The sequence below is a fragment of the Gymnogyps californianus genome, chromosome 20, assembly GCF_018139145.2.
Source record: "Gymnogyps californianus isolate 813 chromosome 20, ASM1813914v2, whole genome shotgun sequence".
Taxonomy (NCBI): Eukaryota; Metazoa; Chordata; class Aves; order Accipitriformes; family Cathartidae; genus Gymnogyps; species Gymnogyps californianus.
In genome coordinates this window covers 10,363,966-10,381,617 of record NC_059490.1, presented here as the reverse complement: position 1 = coordinate 10,381,617, position 17,652 = coordinate 10,363,966, and the positions used below count along the sequence as shown (strand labels likewise).

The 17,652-nt window shown below is 51.7% G+C and overlaps 1 protein-coding gene across 1 annotated transcript in view; it reads right to left on the bottom strand.

Annotated features, from left to right (window-relative positions):
* Nucleotides 1-14,952, bottom strand: part of DHRS11 (dehydrogenase/reductase 11) — a 28,504-nt gene extending 13,552 nt beyond the window's left edge. Inside the window, exon 1 of the mRNA XM_050908890.1 lies at nt 14,821-14,952. Within this exon, the coding sequence (XP_050764847.1) occupies nt 14,821-14,952 (132 nt within the window). The remainder of the gene's footprint in view (nt 1-14,820) is intronic.
* Nucleotides 14,953-17,652: the final 2,700 nt, after the last annotated feature.

Below are 17,652 nucleotides of genomic sequence, written 5' to 3'. Positions count from 1 at the left end.
AAGGCCAAGAGCTGCTGCTGGCCGCCTGTGTTAATGATGCGGCCGCCACCGCACGAAATCCTCTGGAGGATGCCCTTTACCCCCTGATGCTAATGAGACGCAGCATCTCATCTCTGATGTGTCATATTAGCGACAGCGGCAGCTTCCAGCGTGAGGCGAGAGCCACGTGATGTCTGGTTTCTGCGGAGAGATGGACTCTGGCTACGAACGTCCACCAAATCACTCGAACGCCATCGCCTGCGGCGGTTTCACCAACGTGACATTTCGGCGGGTGCAATAAAGCTCTCCTCCTGCCAGAGGCAGCTTTCCCACTCCTCCCTGCATACCAAGGACTGCAATTCACAGCCGTTTATAAAAGGAGGAGCGAGGCCCAGCACAGGAGTCGCCTGGCTGGAAGCAGAGGACAGCAGGACAGTGATTGCACATGAAGGTGACTGTCGAACAGCCTGGCCCCAGCCGAGCTCGGAGCAGAGCGCCTGTCCCGGAGCTCAACCGGCCTTGGCCAGAAACAAGGACACGGAGAAGCCAGGGCACCAGCCGCAGGGACCACCCAGAACACCACCGGGAAGCTCACACTGGAGAGACACTGACTTTTTTTGCTCGCTGTGATGTGCGGTATCACCTCCCAGACTGGCCCAGCCCTTCCTGCCCTTCAGGAAGACACATGGAGCAACTGCCACATTTTGGAGAAGGCAGATGCTGAAACCAGCCCCACCATCTGTACCGACATGAGGAGGAGCCTGGAGAGCCACGCTGGCCTCAGACATGGCTCACTCTCATGAAAGCGGGAGTGACAAATCAGAGCATCGAAGGTGTCTTTCTCCCAGGGGAAGCCAGCAAGCCCCGGGGTCCCCTGTCCCTTTCACTTAGCAGAGCTGGTCTTTTGGTGGCTGCCGCAGGGGCAGACTTGCCCCCCAAAACACCCAGCATCGGTGACATTCACAGAGTTTGTCAGCCAGCCTGATGTCCAAATTCTGAAATAAACATTAGACAAAAGAAAAAAAAAAAAAAAAAAAAAACCCAAACACAAACGATGGAACATAAGGGAAAGTGGAAAGAGAAGAAAAAAAAATCGGAGACAGCACGGCACCTGCTCCCCCGGCGCAGGCTGGCAGGAGAGCTCGTGGGGCTGCATCGGTTCACAAACACCATGGGACCTGGTGAATGCCAAACCAAAGCAGGGGCCCAGCTCCCATCCAGCTGGCCTCCAGCGCATGCCATCCCGCAGATCAGATGCCAGCACGCCCAGGAAACCTGCAGGTTCTGATCCCTGAAGTTTTGTTAGAATCAGCTCTCTGGTCACCGGCCAGCGCAACCCAGGACAGCTGCGTGCCTCAAGGTAACAAGGAGAGCTGGCAACTTGGTTAGATGCCACAAAGTCCAAAAAGGGGAAAAAAGTCCACCTGAAGATGTGAATTGGCTCCCAACTCCAAATCATAAAGTGTGCTCTTCGTCAGTGGCTTTTTCAGTGACCAACTTTCTCTTAGCCAAGTTTTACATAAAGCAGGGCTGAGCAGCCTCACTGGGAGAGGGACAGACAAGCCAGGACCTCCAAACCCCTCTCTGCGCCCCAAGCACGTTCATTTTAATTACTCTGGGGCAAGTAGCTCTGTTCAGTAAATGTTTTTCAACCTTTCTCAATACCTAAGACCACTGCAGAGCTGGGCCAAGTCCCTGAACAGTGAGTTTTCTGATTTGCCTTTCACAGCAATCCACAGCTTTCACGGACCACAAGCCAAAACCAGCCCAGGTCTAAGGGTCTGGTCCAGAAGCCACTCTCCTTTCTGAGTACCGCTTCAGTGAAGGCATTGCAGTAACACAAGAATTATTATTATTGCTCTCACAGCACCAAGCGAGAAGGGGACGGACATGCTGAGTTCAGCCCGGAGATCGATACATCCCAACAGCATCGCGCTCTCTGGAGAGCTCTGCTTGAGCTGAGCTAGACAATATTTCTGCCCGATGGAGAACAAAGGTGCCCCTGGGACTGAATCGTACCTCTCTGTACCCTCCCGGGGCTGGTTTCACTTTGCTATACATGCAATCTTGTTGATTATGTGCTGATAATAGTAGAAAAATACATAGTTTTTAAAGATCAGAGTACACACTTGAGAAAACAGTTGGGGGAAAAAATCTGCAAGAGCAGCATTTAGAAAATTAAAAGCAGTATGAAGGGCTGCTGGAAGGTGCTAAACCACTCCAGGGATGGGGCCTTGTTCCTGCAAAGATAACAGCAGGGAAAAACGGGCAAGGGGCCCTCAGCCACTTTCTTCATAACCTGGCACAAAGGTGACAGCTTCAGAGCTCTCTCCATCCGACTGCCCAAACTCGAGTACTCCACTAAGGGATCCATCCCGTTCAATATTTGCTTGTAAAGTACCACAGCTCATGTCTGGCACTTCTTCTTCCTGGCTCACCAGGTCACGGCCAGGAGTATGGTCTTAATTTGCTCTTGGAAGAGGGCTGGTGTCCTGGCACCTCCTGCAATTGCCAGGCCACGTTTAGTTTGCTTGATCGAAAGCTGGGATGAGTTATCTTTCCAGTGGTGCCTCCAGTTTTCACTGCTGGTGTCAGTGCTCGTCGCAGGTAAAGCGGGGTGCTGTCTTTCAAAGTCAGCGTACCCACATGCAGAAAGGAAAAGCAGGGCACCCATTGCATCCCGAGGCTGAGCCAAACTCAGCCCTGCTGAACTCAAATCAAGCAACGCCAATGATTTTAAAAGATGAGAAATACAAGCACAAGGGATTGGGATGAATCTCCCAAAAGAGGACTCGTGCCAGGAGAGCTGGCTGGAAGGAAGAAGGGCCCATCAGCATGGACGGGAAAGGACAGACAAGCTCATCTACAGCCGAGAGGGAAACACTGTGTTTAATATCTCCATTTCCATGTTCAGCTGTCACTTTTCACTATTCGTTGAAACCTTTCACTGTTCAGTACAGCTCCTCGATGGAGGCAGACAGGGTCTGAACACCACGGGCTGCAGCACAGCAACCCAGATGAAGGAGCAGATGAAACAAGGGGTGCTCTGGACAGCAGCGGCTGTCGTGGTGGAGCTGCCCATCTTGTTTTCCCAGTCAATCTCCTTAGCTTATGTCTTAGGTACACCAAGAGAAAGCTCTTTCTCACTCAGAGAAAGGCTTCTCTGCCACAACTGACCAGAGAAATCAAATATCTCTCAAGATCCTTCTTTTTCTGTCTGGTGTCTCACCGCCTCAAACGGGACTCAACATGGATCCTTTCATCTCTCAAGCTACACTTGTGTTAACAAATTCTCTTTGAAAATGAAGTGCTGAACACCACTGACATCCAGGCGGAGCTGAATGTGCTTCAATGATCTATAGATAAAGAGTCATCACAGGCTCTTCAAAGACACATCAACTGCAGGCAAGTTTGCAAGAGAAGACTTATGTAAAGCAACTCTCTGAATTAGGGAGCTTGCAATATTTTTTCAGAGCATCCATCAAGTCACTCAATTAATGCTCATTCCACTTTAAGCAAACCACACACACAAGGAGGGGAAAAAAAAAAAAAAAGAAAAAAGCTGTTTTTCCAGATTTCATAAGCAAATTGAGAGTGACCACGTAATGCAACACCAATACAGACGAGGGCCAGTGCACGTCCAGCAGCTGGAGATGAAGATTTGAAACAAGAGCTGAGCATCTCTGTACCACACCATTATCACTGGATGCTTGGAAATGGACAGCCAGGTGCTATAGCTACTGGTACAAACTGGGATAATGCAACATAAAGAAGAAACAGATACCCTATGCATTAAAACGTTTAACCCAGAGCCATCCACTGCCACGGATGCAAGCCCTCGCCCCTGTAATTCTGATACGCTACCCAGCATGAACACAGCACCCAGCAAGTTCTGCAACACCCCTGAAAGACCAGCTTTCCACAAAGGGCATCTAAACTACTCGTGTGATGTAGCGAGCCCATACGGCAGTGTGTACTAGATATGTGGGCTGTGATGTGCCTCTTGCTTAGACACCAATTTTTCCACTGACATCACTGTGATTTATCTCAGCTTCCAGCGGTGCTGGATGAATGCATGAGCAAATGAAAAAAAAAAAAAAAACACCTAACACCTACCTACGTGTAAGAAAGACAAAGAAGAATACCTGGTCGTGATGCTTACTATATACTATTTAGTTGTCTGCTTTTAAAGGTCTAAAAGGATGCCTTGCATTTATGGGACATTTTCCGTATGTTAAGAATACATCAGTTCTCCCAAGAAGGGGTTAATGCTCTTTGTGCCTACGACACTTGTAAAGGGCACAGTGCCATGCATTTAGATTCAGTCTTGGTAAAATGGTTTTACAAAACTAATTGATATAAACATTTAAGGGGACTCTTAAGGGGAGGAAAAAAAAGGAGAGAGTCACGTAGGGCTTTATTTGGCAAACCATCCTATTAACTTCAGACACATTTAGTTCAGAGAGATTAAAGCCAGAAGAAACCATTAGGTAATTTTTAATCTGACCTGCCATTCATCACAGGTACTTGCATCCTACTGATTTAGCTTATGCTTAAATACATAGCTGTACCAAGAAACCAACTGGAAAGAAACCAAAGTCACCCCAATTACTTTTGCTATCTAAAGGAAACGAAGGAGAAAAATCCTAACGAACAGCATCACAGTTGTGAAAGAAAACCGGGGGCTTACAAATCCTTTCATTTTACTGATTGGCAAGTTTGAAGCTTCTTTTAATTAAGATTTAATACCAGTGCAACAGCATAATAGAGGAAGAGATATATAGTGAATAAAGCACTAGACTGGGGTTTATTTCCATAGCGCGCTCTGCGACCATAGGCAAGATTCAGAGCTGTTTCCCCATCTGTAAAATGGAGATAATCACATTGAGCCCCTTCCTAGAGCAGCCTGAATCTTTCACACTGCTCCAGAAACCCATCCACCTCTCGGCACAGGCAAAGGAAAAAGCGATCAAAACTTGGACGAAATTTAAGTCCCTGTATGTGTTTTTTACACCCTGTATCATCCTAAACATAATGATTCTACAGTCCTTGCGAAGACTCACAGGTGGCACACAAAATCAGCACTCATATAATAAATAACCCGGAAAAATCAGATCTCATTTTGTGGAAGAGAAGGGAATAAAACCCTAGAGAATCTCTTGGACCTCTTCGCTGTTTATCAACTTCCAGCAGCGAGAAGCAGACCACGGAGAGGCATCTAACAGGTAACACTCCCAGCCAGGTAGTCGTGACCGCGGTCAGCGTCAGGGCAGCACGGCATGGCACGGCACGGCACCCCTCCCACCGGGCTCCTCACACCCATGGAGCTGCCATGATTTACGATACCCACCAGAGACCACGCAGAGTTACATCTTGGCACATCCCCAGCATCAGCTGTCCGGGATGTCTCCTGGATGCTCCCCAGGCTCTGGACACCAAACATCAACATGGTACCGGCCCTTCGCCCAGCAAACCCGTCCCACAGGCTCCGCAGGGGCCAAGCGGCATCTCCTGCCCGTCTCCTGCCCGTCTCCTGCCCGTGGGTCCAGCGTGGCCCAAGGGAGCCACTCAGCTGGTTTCATCCCAGGCACTGAAGCCAGACTCCCTGCTAAACAGGGGTCTGGTTGAGCAGTCGTGTCTTCCCAGTACTGGTAATTGTCCTCCCAGACTGCTCCAGACTCGTGCTGCTTTTTTCCAAGCCCTCTCTGCTCCCTGCACTTTTTCAGTAGTTAAACGTCCAAGATTACTTTTTTCCTAGCTCACTTAATTTTAAATTTCCATTGTCACACACGCCAGCCAAATCGCCCCATTTACGCTGCCCTGAACGTCCCTGCTACCTTAAGGCATTCAAACAATCGCTCCTTACGTCAAGGCTGAAGGCACATTTTTTTTTTTTTTTTTACTGCTTGCTCAGATCACGTTGCTACGGGCTGGCGTGGGGGAGGAGGAAATACGCTGCTCCTACGATGACAGCTCATTAGAGCAATATCTCTTGCTTATTCTGAGGTATGACTGTCCTAAAACAAGCATCACAGGTGCCTGCCTGCTCTTCAGCTCCAACGTGCATAAAGCAGGTTCCCAGGCAGCCAGGCATGTAGATGCTTTCCTTCCTCAAAGAACCCCAGCACTCTTATTAAGACTGAAGCTGCTTTATTGCAGCCACCCGCGGTCCTCCACCAGCCCTTGGCTGCCTTCGCAAGCAGGGTTCAAAGACCACGGAGCTCCAAGACGCCCCAGTGCCTGCACACAGCAGACCCGACGGTCCACGCGTCGCAGGCTGGATCGCTGCCCGTTCAGGCACAGATTTCCAAGGCAACCTGCAAACACACCACTCGGAGGGCAGAGCCGAGCCTGAGCTTCAGCCTGACGCCCTCAGATCACGGCACATGCCTTCTGTGTCATCTCCACCACAGGCGAGCACACCTCCACTATGCTCAGGGAGTCGAAAAAAAAATCATTTATTTATTTTAATTAAATCAAACTCCACCTAATCTTGCAGCAGTGAAGGTCTGAGATGCCTAGCAATGCCCTGAAGATCTAGAGTGTGATCAGAGGTCCTCGGAAACCATCAGCACATGCCCACCCTGAATAACATATGTTGTAACCGAGTATATCACCATACCTTGTGGGTAGGACTCGGGAGCACTCCTGAGGACAGCCAGGACCCGTTCCCAGCTCTGTCACAAGCTCACTGGGGGGGCTTTCCCCCTTCCCAGCCCCAGCGTCCCCACCTGCAAGATAAAGCAGCAGCAGATGATAACCCACCGGTGAGCTCCGAGCTCGGGGGCCCAGGAAAACCTGAGCATCAAGTGAGGCCGCTGGGATCCCAGAGCTTGGCCAAGCCCCGCACCTCGCTGCGACACAACACGCCTGTCAGCGTGTCCGTCTGCAAAGCACCCGCCGCTGTCACCGAAAGAGCTGTACCAGAACAGCAGGGCCCTGCTGTCAGACCACGAGATCGGCCTTTTCTCCTCTCAGCTCCCCACAGCGCAGCCCTGGCTTTTCTCCAAAGCTTACGGAGCCGGGCATTTTCCTGCTCTCCCCCAGCGCCATCCACACGGCAGCAAGCATTCCTGCTGCGAGGGCAGGGCGAGAGCCACGGTCCCCACGCATCTCTCTGTCTCATCGGCTCCCGTCCTGCGCCCGTGTAATCCTCAATGAATCCTCTTCTGAAAAGACAGATTAACGCACGCTGGGAGAGGAGCGGGACTTCCCCCACCGGCTCCCAGCGCTCCCCAGTACCGAAATTCAGATGACGGGTCCTGAATTTTAATACGCCCCAGATTTACGACCCACCGACAAGGGCGATGAAGGCTCCCGCAGCCCAGCCGTGGTCGGAGCAAGGGATTACCACTTCCATCGCCGCACAGCTGCGGGTGCTGCGATTCAACACCTGTACCAACGCCAACGCCGCTGGACGCAGCGGGCTCAGCGCCGCTCACATCTACGCCGATGCTAATCCTTAGTTAAGCTGAGCAGAGCTGCAGCTGATCTGCACGAGCCTGACAGGGAGGAAAGTCTGGCTGAAGGAGCAAGACCGTAGGTCCTGCAGGTCCCGCAGCACCCTGGTCCCATTTTACCCTATAGAACCAGGGTGGGCGCAAACCCATCCAGGACCGACCAAGGCAAAACAATGATATCGTCAGCCAGGAAATTACCATTAACACTTCCCACACGGATGCTGGCAGGAGCGAGGGTTAAAGCTTGACTTTAGCACAGCCGCTACTTTCTGCAGAGCTTAAACTATTAAGAAGCCCCAGGAAAACCACCATCATATTTCCTCCCCAGCGCTGTGCCAGCTGCATCCGGGCCTCCCTGCCCGGGATGCTCACCATAAACCTGAAACACAGGCCAGAAAACCCCCTCCGTGTCTGAACGCTGCTCCCGCACAGCTCTCCCACCTCCCCAGGGCAGCAGCTGCCAGGTTTTACATGGGGAAACTGAGGCACGGGACAGCTACCTCATCTGCCTTGGTACACAGCAAGGCAGAGGCAGAACAAGCACCCCACCACATCTCCAAAATCCCAGGAAAGGCTGAGTTACTACTTATTTTTAGGGCTGCGAGCACGACATACCCCAGTATCGCTGCTCTATTGCAAAGCCAAAGGGAACAGAAGAGAAGCCGATAAGGGAGGGCTGCTGCAATAAGACATTTTTAAGGCACATTTTGGGGGAAGGAGGTTGAATCCAACCCAGTTTAAAAGCAACCCTTCCCCCATGTGCCTCCTGAGCTTCAAGGCTGAGGAAAACCATCTGGACAGTGAAGCATTTGTTCCCACTACTCAGGACAGCAATTACGGGATCTCTTTCGTATTTATCAGGAAAGGATCTGGTCAGGGACAAGCGGCAATAAAAGCACCTCAGAGGCCTTGAGTACCCACCATCCCTGAGGCAAGGCCTTCGCCAAACACAAAACAAGCCCTTCCAGAGGCCAAGGAGATGCTGAAGGTCATTCATCTACATGGAGACCATGCCTTGGGATTATCCTGCCTGGAGCTGCTCCTCCTGCCTTAAAAAAATAATTCATCGGGCTACCGCGCAGCCCAGCAGCTCTGCAGCCTGCATGCCGTGAGAGCGACGGGTTCGGGGGATGAGGAGATGGGGAGCAACGAGGTTCATGACAAGCGTTTGGGGACAGCGGCTCATCCACCTTCGGCACGGGGAGGACGGGAGCCGCAGAGCCTGCGGGCAGCCTCAGCCAGGCTGCCCGGTGGATGGGAGCCAGGCACCAAACCTCACACCTCTCGCATTCAGCCACGAGCCCCTTGCTGCAAGGCACAAGATTAAGACAACACAGAGGTGAAACCTGCGTTTTCAGGAATGCCCCGTGAAACCCAGCTCCGGCTGTAAGGCAGAGGGACAGACCCCACCACGGACACCCAGCATTGCAGGGACATCCACAGCTCGATCCCCCGGACAGACATCCACAGGGGGAGGCCAAAATTTTAACCAGTTGACCGCCAAGCCATCAACGAGATTTGCACGCAACATAATTAAATTCCACATTCAGGTACTACGAAACAATTTAGCCGTTAATTAACCGCCTTGGAGCACTGAAGGGGTCGAGATCCTCCCTTGCACCTTACAGCCCGGGCAGCGATCGGTGGAAGTGATCAGCCAGCCCGCAAATGGCTACTCATGATGCTCAGCTCCCATGAGGAAGGCTCGGCTACTTCTTTCTCCTCCCACACCACCATAGCGCTGCTTGATGAAGAGAGCACTAACCTCTTCAGAGGTAGGACTGCTCGAATCTGCAATCAATAGCTCAGCTTATCAAAGGCTATTTCTTGAGCAAGATCTAGCCTTGACAATGCAGTCCCTGGTTATAAATGTTACCTTTGATCAATAACTGTCACAAATGCATTAGAATTACTCGGTTAAACCTTGTATTTTAAACCACATTTATTGCTTCCTGCACAGCTCGCTCTCCACACCCCAACAAAGAAAGAAAAAAAAAAAATATTTTTTTTTTTAGAACACGACATCCATGATTAAATCTCTCCAACGCCTTGAAGCAGGCCATCGCCCGAGGGCCCCCATCTCTCCTCGCTCGCAGACGCAGCCTCGCTGCTCTGGGAGGGCAGCGGGTTCCCCCCCCAACATCCTGCCCCTCTGGCAGGGCAGCCAGGTACCGCTGCTTCAAGGGATGCTCGCCGGTCTCCCGGGAGCGGCCGGACGCTTTGTTATTTGGCCTGCAGTGGATCCAAGGCGTTCCCATCGCAGACCGGGAGCCCAGGGCAAGCCATACGAGACAAGCCGGCCGGCACGCTGGAGTCGCGCAGCTCTGTACGTTCAGACCCGATGCCACAACCCCGCCAGCTCAGCTATTTCCAGCAGCGATGTGAAGGACTGCAGGAGCCAGCTGACTTCCCGCACCTCTCCGGAGGAGTCTTTTCTAAGTGATGAATTAACAACACTTGGAAGGCGTTGGAGAAAAATAAAACTTAAAAAAAATTTTGGAAAAAAAAAAAAAAATCACAAAATAAGTGACAGATGCCCCTGGCCACCCTACAGCAAGGTATCAAAGGGATGACTGAGCTGCTGGAAGATCTCTAGCAACGCTGAGTGCAGCAGCAGCAAGTGCTGCCTGATCTGAAGCAGTGGGACTGCCCCAACCGGAGCTTCTCCCATCGGCGACGGCCCCGGCCACGCAGCCGCAATGCCTGCACGGATCCAGTGCTCCCACACCGGGGCCGGGGGGAGAACTCCTGCCAGCACTTTTGCCATTCTCTACAAATATAAAAATAAATATAAAAATATATGAAATTAAATTTTATTGTAAAAAAGAGTGTAATACCAAGCATCAACTGCAAACTCTTTGGAAACAGCTCCCTGTCTTGTACCTTCCTGTGCCCCAAAAGAAAAGCACCGGAGTACCTCGATGCCTTTACCATGCCTCTGAGCCAGAGCCGACATTTACCACAAACCCTCCCAAGTCTTCCCTCACCCCAGGCGAAGAACACTGCAAAATAAAACTTATGCATCACGCTGAATAAAAGACCAGAGAGTGGTTTGCCAGCCAGGGGGCAAACGTATTGTCCTGTGCATGGGGAAACTCTCATCCTTTTTTGTGCTGCTGCAAGAAGTCAGACACCAAATACACATTTCTGGAAAACATCAGGAAGAAGAAAGTTGAAGAGCCTTGTAGTGAAGCCACCAAAAGCGATACTCTGCCTTTTGTCTGCGGGATGGAGTGACTGCGGCTTAACGTGCTATCGCGTACCAGCTAAGCTGTGGCAAGTCATTAAATCACAGCAAGTGTTCTCGCAGGCTGGAGACCCAAGTGATCAGCGAGGGGGTCCCTGCGAAGGTGATCATCTAATAGGGAGCAGTTTCCACCGAAGCCTGGTCTTACAGGCTGCTAAAAACTCTTGGCTAGTTCACTAAGGCACTTACGCTCGCTCCTGACTCAGAACCTGTGTGGGTATCTGAAGAGCAGAAAACACTCAGCAAGAGCACATGCCGAAAAGTCTATGACAGTTACCTAGTACCTCTAGGCTTCTCATTTAAAACAAGCTTTCAACCCAAATTATCTCCTGGCACGCAACAGTAATACAAAGCCTTATAAATTATATTTTATTCCTCAAAGTCTGACTATTAAAGTTACTGTTGGATGATCCACACGAAGAGTCTCTGCTCACAAAAGCAGCGGGAGTGGGGAACACGAGGCTGCTTGCGAGCACGGGCTGCCGGAGGGTCACCCCCATGGTTTAAAGGGTCACAGCCAGATACCATCACAGAGGGGAAACCCAGGCGCCGGAGCCTGCCTTTGCCATGCCTGCACATGAGAAGATGCGACAAAAGAAAAATCAAATCCGGTTTTGAAACAAATACCACTGAAGCCAGCCGGAGCACTAACTCAAGGCAAGTCGAGCGCGTGGCTTTCCTACAGAGCCACTGGAGGCGGGGGGGGAGAGAAAAAAAGATACTTTTGCAGTTTTTGTAAGCCATTAACATTTTTATTTCAAAAGTCAAATAAAGAGCACTGGAGTCAAGACACAGGTTTAATACCAAAACCGCAACTTTGCAATTCCTTCGTTATCTTGCCTCAAGCCCTTATCTGATTTTCCAAGAGATTAAGAAATCTTGACATAGCGTTTATTGCCCGAGTTAAACTCCCCACAAGACAACGTACTCTTTCAGTCACCAGTCTACAGTAGGTTATAAAAATACTATATAGAGCGGTTCCAGCCACTTTACCTTAAAATGGATGACTAGTGCACAACATTAATGAAAACATACGCTTTTGTGCTACAAAATGAGTACTGTATTCCTGCTTTTAAACTATACTGTTTGCACTCTTTCCGTTTCAAGCTGCCTTGATCTATTTGTTTGTGTTCGCTCCTCTGTACACCACTACCCACAGTGGTATTCAGCCAATTAATCAATTTTATACAGCAACAAGATTTGTCCTGCAGCAATTATGGCCGCGATGCTCTAACCTCTCCTTATTCGCATCTGGCAACACCAAGCCCTCAGCTCCTTCGTATTTCTCTCCTCTCGTCCCTCTGTCACCCTGCCCCAGCCCTGAACATCAGCGCCGCTTCCCCCATCCTGCCCGTTACGCGTGAGCCGCTCTCCCCGAATTAGCGCATCCTTCAAACGCCCACCAAGGCTTCCTGCAAGGATGCCATCCTCCAGCTCCCGACCAACAATGACCTGGAAAATCAGCAGCCGGACATAACAGATGAGTGTATTTTGGGGACAGATCTGGTTATACAATAACTAATCAAGGTAACTACATGCTCACAGAGCGCCGACGGCACGGACCTTCCCGCTGCCTTCCTACTGCCCGCAGCATCCGAAGCCCCTCCGGCGGGCAGGAGCCCTGCCGGCAGCTCCCGAGATAGGGTCTGGCTGCATCGCCCGCGGTGCTAGCCGCAGCACGGTCATCCCCTGCACGCGACGCCAACGTCTGCTCCTCGAGATGGCTTCTTAGAGCCACGTCCAAAGTCCCAAGTCCCAGCGTGAGCTCAACAGTCTGAAGCTTGAATATCTTCCTCTTTTTTTTTTTTTTTTTAAACTAAAAAAAACCCACAAGGTGAAGTTCCTGGAGGAAAGCTTAGTTATCGTAAACAACTCTGCTCCGAGGGCATGGCAGGAGTCGGTAAGAAGCCTCATCTGTGCCAACACAAGCGTCCCTGGCAGCCAGTCCGAGGTGACGGACCTGTTCCCGGAGTGACCCTGGACCACCTCATGCTCCACCACCTTCCCTTCCCCGAGCGAGCAGCACCTCTGGGATTTTCTTCCTCTTTAAGGAAACGTGCTTCACAACAAATAAAACCAGAATAGCAACAGAGCAAAACACAGTCCAGACACCTACCAAAACAAACGACCGTGTGCTGCAAACACAATTCAGTCCTTAGAGAGGACGGGAGAAAGAACGAAGCAGGGACAAACATTAGCTGCGGTGTTTAACACAAGTTTTTGAAACACGACAAGAACAAGAGACTTGGAAGATGCCGAACAGTCAGCATTGCTCAGTACATGTGCATACCATACCACGCAGATAGATCACCTGTATAAAATGTGATTGCATTTTGTGCAGATTCAAATAAAAAGGCAAAGCCTTTGAAAAGACTACTCTTTCTTAAATCTACTGTATTTTTGCCAGAAAAGTTTCAGAAAGGAAGGCTTTCAGGCTTCAGAAAGGAAGGAAACTCCTTCGTAGCACTGAAGGAAAATATAGGTTTCACTGATTTTCTTTACTGAAGAAAATCAAAAGATTTCAAAATAAAATCCAAAGAAAGGGCAATATTGGAAACGACAGTATTGGAAATGGCTTTTCTGTCCTTTTTGGAGGGGAATGGGAAACAACAGCATCCTGTACAGCATCCTTTACCAGGTACCGTGAAGCTACAACAGCGTCATGAAGCCAGGCTATGGAAGTACATCAAACACCGTCAGCTGCATGTGGAAAAGCCTTTGGAGAGCTCGGCTTTCCCTGTAAACCACAGTATCAAAACGTTGGGAAGTCCAAAATTAGAAGCAAGCCCCAAAGGACAGTTAAAGAAGTCACGCTGATGTATCTTCTCTCTGCAAGAAGTGTCTTTCTGATTCACGATGAAGAACGGAAAAAGTTTCGTTTCTTCTGCGCGTTTCTTTATTTAACCCCACTTCTCAGCAACGGCAGCAACGTCAAGCCTTGTTTTCCATGATTTTTTGGACAGTTTATTCTTGGTGTGGTCAACTGTGCATACTGAGTCCTTATCACCTTTGTAAGGAAATACAAACACTGGATGTTCGTATAGATCTCCTTTGGCTCGGCAGGCACCAAACAACCAAGATAACAATATTTAAGCTGTCTGACTGTAACTTTTTTCCTCCTCAGAAGAAACTTCTTGAAAAGTAAATAAGCTTTAGCTCGTGCCATTGCAAAGTAAAGCCTACAAATCCATCCAACTACAAAAAAGGATCCCACAGAAACTATTCCTTTTAAGCATCTTTATTTTTAAGCCAACGTTGTGAGGTTTTTGACTTAGCTCTAGAGACGCTCATCGTAGGGGTAAAAAAAAACGTTAAGGACCGAAACCCGATTTTAGCATTAACTCATAAAAGCGTCCCATCTCCTGAACGCCAGCGCTCAGACAGAAAGCACGTTACATCCCACCCCGAGCGGGGTTTAACATGCCCTTAAACATTTCGCAGCCGAGACCCGCTCCCCACAGCCACAGCACACCGCGGGCTCAGGCAGCCAGACGCTATCTGTAACCTCTATAAGAGGTAGCTCAAAAAAAAAAAAAAAACAAAAACAAAACCCCAAACCCCAAAACCAAACCCCAAAACCGAATCTGCTCCTCGGGCAACTTCCAACCCACCCGGCCCGGGAAAAACCCCGCACGGCTCCGTGAATGCGCCCAGCCATGGAAGCCTCCATGCACCAGCGGTGCCCAGCTCTTCCCTCTAGCCGGGGGCCGGCAACCGGGGCGGGAGCCCGACCCGCACGGAGGCGGGGACCGACCTGGGAGCGGAGATGGGACCACGGAGGGAGCCGGCCCTCTCCCGCCGGGCCCGGCAGCCAGCACAGCCCAGGGACGCTCCGGCACCAGCCCGCGCCGTGCCACCGCCCGGACCGGGCCGGGCCGGGCCGAGCCGGCGAGCGGCACCCGCCCTGCAGCGGCCAGGCGGAGCCCCGGCCCGGCCCGGCCCGCCGCGCCCCCGCCTCACGCAGCCCGCGGGCCCGGCCCCCCGGCCCGGCTGCCGGCAGCACTCCCGCCCCGGCAAGGCCTCGTAGGGAGGCGGCAGCGGCGCGGCCGAGGCCCACCCGTGGGGCGCTCCCGCCGCGGGGCCGCCCGCGCCCCGGCCGCGACCGAAAGGTGCCCCCGGCCCCCACCCCGGTACCTCGATCTTGTCGACGCTGCGAGCGCACCCCACCACCTTCATGCCGTGCTGCACCAGCGCCCGCGCCACGGCCGCGCCGATGCCCACGGAGGCGCCGGTGACCAGCGCGACGCGCCCGGTCCAGCGCTCCATGGCCCCGGCCCGGCCCCGGCCCCGCCGCCGCGCACAATGCGCCGCCCGCCCGCTCCGACGGACACGCCCACGGACACGCCCTCGGCGCGCCGGCCACGCCTCCAGCCACGCCTCCTGTCCGCCGGTCCCGCCCACTACGTGCCACGCCCCCCCGGGGGTCTATGCATGCACTGAGTTTGTGAGGGCTCAGCCCGCGGGGGCGGGGGGGGTGGGGTCGGTCACGAGCGGCTCGCGCTGTTTGGGTTTGGGGTTTTTCCCTCCCCAAAATGTCCCCAATGAGAAGGGCGAGTCCTGAAATCAGAAAGGTGAAATGGTGTTAAACAACGCTTTAGTTTTAAAGGTAAAATGTGTTATGTCAGCTGGGTAACAAATAGAGACGGGCCGGTTTAAATCAAAAATAGTTCATTAGCATGAAATGGCTGCATTAACTCCTGTCCTCTTCAGCCAGGTAATAATTACAGGAGCTATATTGTAACCCTGTCACTGACTGAATTACCCATTCGCTCATACACACGCAGGGAGGAGAAGGCTGCTTCGCTTTATTATTTCATCCAGAAGTCAGAAAGCACCCAAAAATGCAAAGCCCGCCGTTAGGAATCTTTTAACTCTGTTTTGCTGCTTCTCCGCAGTCACCCCGTGGCAGAGCGGGTGCTGCCGGAGGCTCCCTCCGCTGCAGAGGAGATGCTGGCACCCACCCACGTCCCGAAAAAACCGCAGCCCTGGGAAGGAGCTGCGGGTGCCGGGACGGACACAGGGAGCCCAGATGCAGCGACTCAGCAAACAAACACCGAGGCAGGGCGAGCGGTGGGTGCGGGAGGGAGAAAACGTGGTCGGTGAGCTCAGAGGACGGAGCTCTGGCGCGGGATGAAGCAGCTTTGTGAAGGGACTGTCAGCCTCCCTCCCAAGGACCAGGTTTGAATAATTTGCAGAAACTTTTGAAGAAACGGATTTGTTGAAACGGAAGAGACAAAAGTACAGATATTTAATTTATGAAAGAAGAAAGGGTTGGGATATGACAATTCTGTTTAAGCTCTGCAGAAGTAGAGATCTCTGTTAGAAGCGGGGCAGCGAGCCCTGGCACGACCTTCTCTCCTTGCTGTGGGCAAACGGGGAGCTGTAAATATGCGAGTGTGAATGAAGAGGCAAGTCAGTCCCCACTGTGGGCAATAAACATGCAGCCCTGAAGGAGGATAAGCACTCGCGGTTCTCACCGAAACGATCTTTCTATCAAATCTAAGATTTTGGGCACCCAAAGCACCCGGGTGTTCCAATCCCCAGGGCACACAGAGCCAGCGGCACACACAAGCGGGGCGGGTGGCGATTGCGCAGAGCTCCCTGCCTGAGTTTATCTGAGACACGAGCACGTTGGTGCTGAAAAAGCGACGTTCGGGTTCCCCACTGGACACAGACAATACAGGGAACTTAAACATAGGCCCTGACCAGCTGTATACAAACGATACAAGGAGGAGAAAAACAAAAATAGGTCTATGATCGGTGCTTGGCTCCAGCTGCAGTCTGTCATAAGGTTCACAGCAAAATCCTAGACATCTCTCCAATAAGGCAGGCGGGCCGTTCTCACCCTCCACAGGGAATAGGTTAGTTAGAAATGGGAAATTAGGCTTTCTACAGAATGCGGCTTTGGGGGATTTCTCTCCTGGGCGCGACTTTTCTTGCAGTGCAGCGTGCAGTCCCGACACCCAAACCTCCCAGGGGTTCAGTAAGAACTGCAAAGCAGTTAAACGGCGGGACAGACCAGATTCCCTCCAAAGCAGAAGACTCTTCAGCAGCGACAAGCAGCAGAAATGAGCATAAATCCAGGAGAGGAAGGCGGCGATGCGCTGCAGGCACGTGCTGCCCAGGCAATTCCTCAGCTGGGGTCTCTGCAGCTTCGAGCCCGACGCTTTCCATGTGTACATCCAGCTGCCTTCTGAACCCAGACACACTTCTGCCACCCTCACCGTGCTGGGGTAACGAGCTGCCCAGTTTAACTGGGATGAATGTAAGGGATAACACCCTTTGCTCTGCAGTCAGTCAGATCTGGAGCAGAACTGCTGACCTCCAGGGTCCATCTACCACTGGGGACAACGGCTTGCTGCAAGGACATGCTGGGAAAGCCATTTCTGAAGGTGTTTCCTCCCCCTTCCCTTTCCACTGGCCATGCACTGCTGGGTGCCTTAATTTAAACCTACTTTCAACTGATACAACAAAAGGAGAACATTATTAAAAGTACCCCCCCCTAGAGCTGATTACGCAGCCTGTCACTGAAAATTCAAAACCAAAAAGAATAATCTACACAGGTATTCAGGTGGTTTGGTTTGGTTTTGGTTTGTTGTTTGTTTTTTTTTTTTTTAATTATTTTTTTACAAAACAAGTAGCAGCACTTGTGTATCTCACCCAACAGGGCAAGGGGTGCAGAGATTTTCCCGGGGGGGCTGAGCTTGGGTGGGTGTGGAGCCCGCAGCAAGCGCAGGGCTCCTGCCTGGGCAGCAGTGTGCAGGAGCTGTTGCAGCGAAAAGGGCCCCTCGGCCATAAGAAAATCTATAGGGGCAGTCACAGATACTGTCAAAGACCAGGCACAGCACCTGCTGACAGCCGAGCCGGCCACAGGCCGCAGCGGCTCCGGTACTCACTGCTTTCCTCCAAGCTGCGACCCCGAGCACCAAATCGCTCGAGCAGTCTGTGATAACACTGCATTTAAAA